Genomic DNA, 948 nt, shown 5'->3' with positions numbered 1-948 from the left:
CCTCATGATGGAGGCCTTGTCCAGGTGAGAGCTGACACTGTGGGGTAAAGGCAGCTGGTGAGCAAGGTCATAGAAAACCTCAGTCTCTTTGCTGCGCCGGCAGCGGGCTGCGTCCCGGGACTTCTCCTTACGCCGCTCTGAACTGCTCCTGCACAAAAACATATTACAAATTTGGCCCACTGTTGGTTCATTTGTACAGTAGTTAGATTTACATGACACACTGCACCAATAATTCCTGTATATCTGCCCTCATTGTCCGGGGTACTTCCTGTTCCACACTGTACAAACTGCTGCTGGCAAACTACAGCGTACAGAGCCCAGTATCATAAATCCCCAAATGATTTGACAAGCACCAAATGTGATTGTTCCCAGTTTCACAGTTAGTTTCACTGAGGTTCATTCATAGGTTAAAACACAACATGCTTTTCAGAATAAATACAGGGAAGTGCTGTGTTCTCTAAAGTTATTTGGTAGCCTCCAAGTCACACTGCCGCTGTTTGCCAATAATTAAGCAACACTTTAGCAGATTAACTAACTTCCGGCCTACGTTGCTGAAAAATACCACCTTAAGAAAACATACATATTCCCAGCAACACATCTAAACATATCTGAGCCTGTTTGACAACATATATATTCATTTTACATTCTCAAGCTAAGATTGATTATTGCAGCACTACAACAAATGCAGTATGTCATTGTGTATTTTTTGTACCTGAAAACCAAGTGAATTTGGTTTTTTTTTGGATAAATAAGTTAAATTTGAAAATGAAAATGAAGATGTACATACAGACAGAACCATTTTTTAAAATTTCACATCTTTTCAAGGCATATGAACTGTACGTTCTCTTATCTAAACGTCAAAAAAACAACATCACCGTTGGAAAGTACCAGTCCAGACACCTCATACCTAAAGCACGACGTGAGCCTCCAGCTAATCCCCAAATGTCA

General features: G+C 40.7%; 1 protein-coding gene across 2 annotated transcripts in view; it reads right to left on the bottom strand.

The window, feature by feature from the left end:
• Positions 1-948, bottom strand: part of epas1b (endothelial PAS domain protein 1b) — a 56797-nt gene that overhangs the window by 42423 nt on the left and 13426 nt on the right. The window contains exon 2 of one of the 2 annotated variants that reach the window (XM_046065616.1): positions 16-148. The exons of the other annotated variant lie outside the window; for it this stretch is intronic. Within the exon in view, the coding sequence (XP_045921572.1) occupies positions 16-148 (133 nt within the window). The remainder of the gene's footprint in view (positions 1-15; positions 149-948) is intronic. 2 annotated transcript variants of the gene reach the window in all.

This window comes from Micropterus dolomieu, linkage group LG12, assembly GCF_021292245.1.
Source record: "Micropterus dolomieu isolate WLL.071019.BEF.003 ecotype Adirondacks linkage group LG12, ASM2129224v1, whole genome shotgun sequence".
NCBI classification, from domain to species: Eukaryota; Metazoa; Chordata; class Actinopteri; order Centrarchiformes; family Centrarchidae; genus Micropterus; species Micropterus dolomieu.
This window is presented reverse-complemented; position numbering and strand designations above follow the sequence as displayed.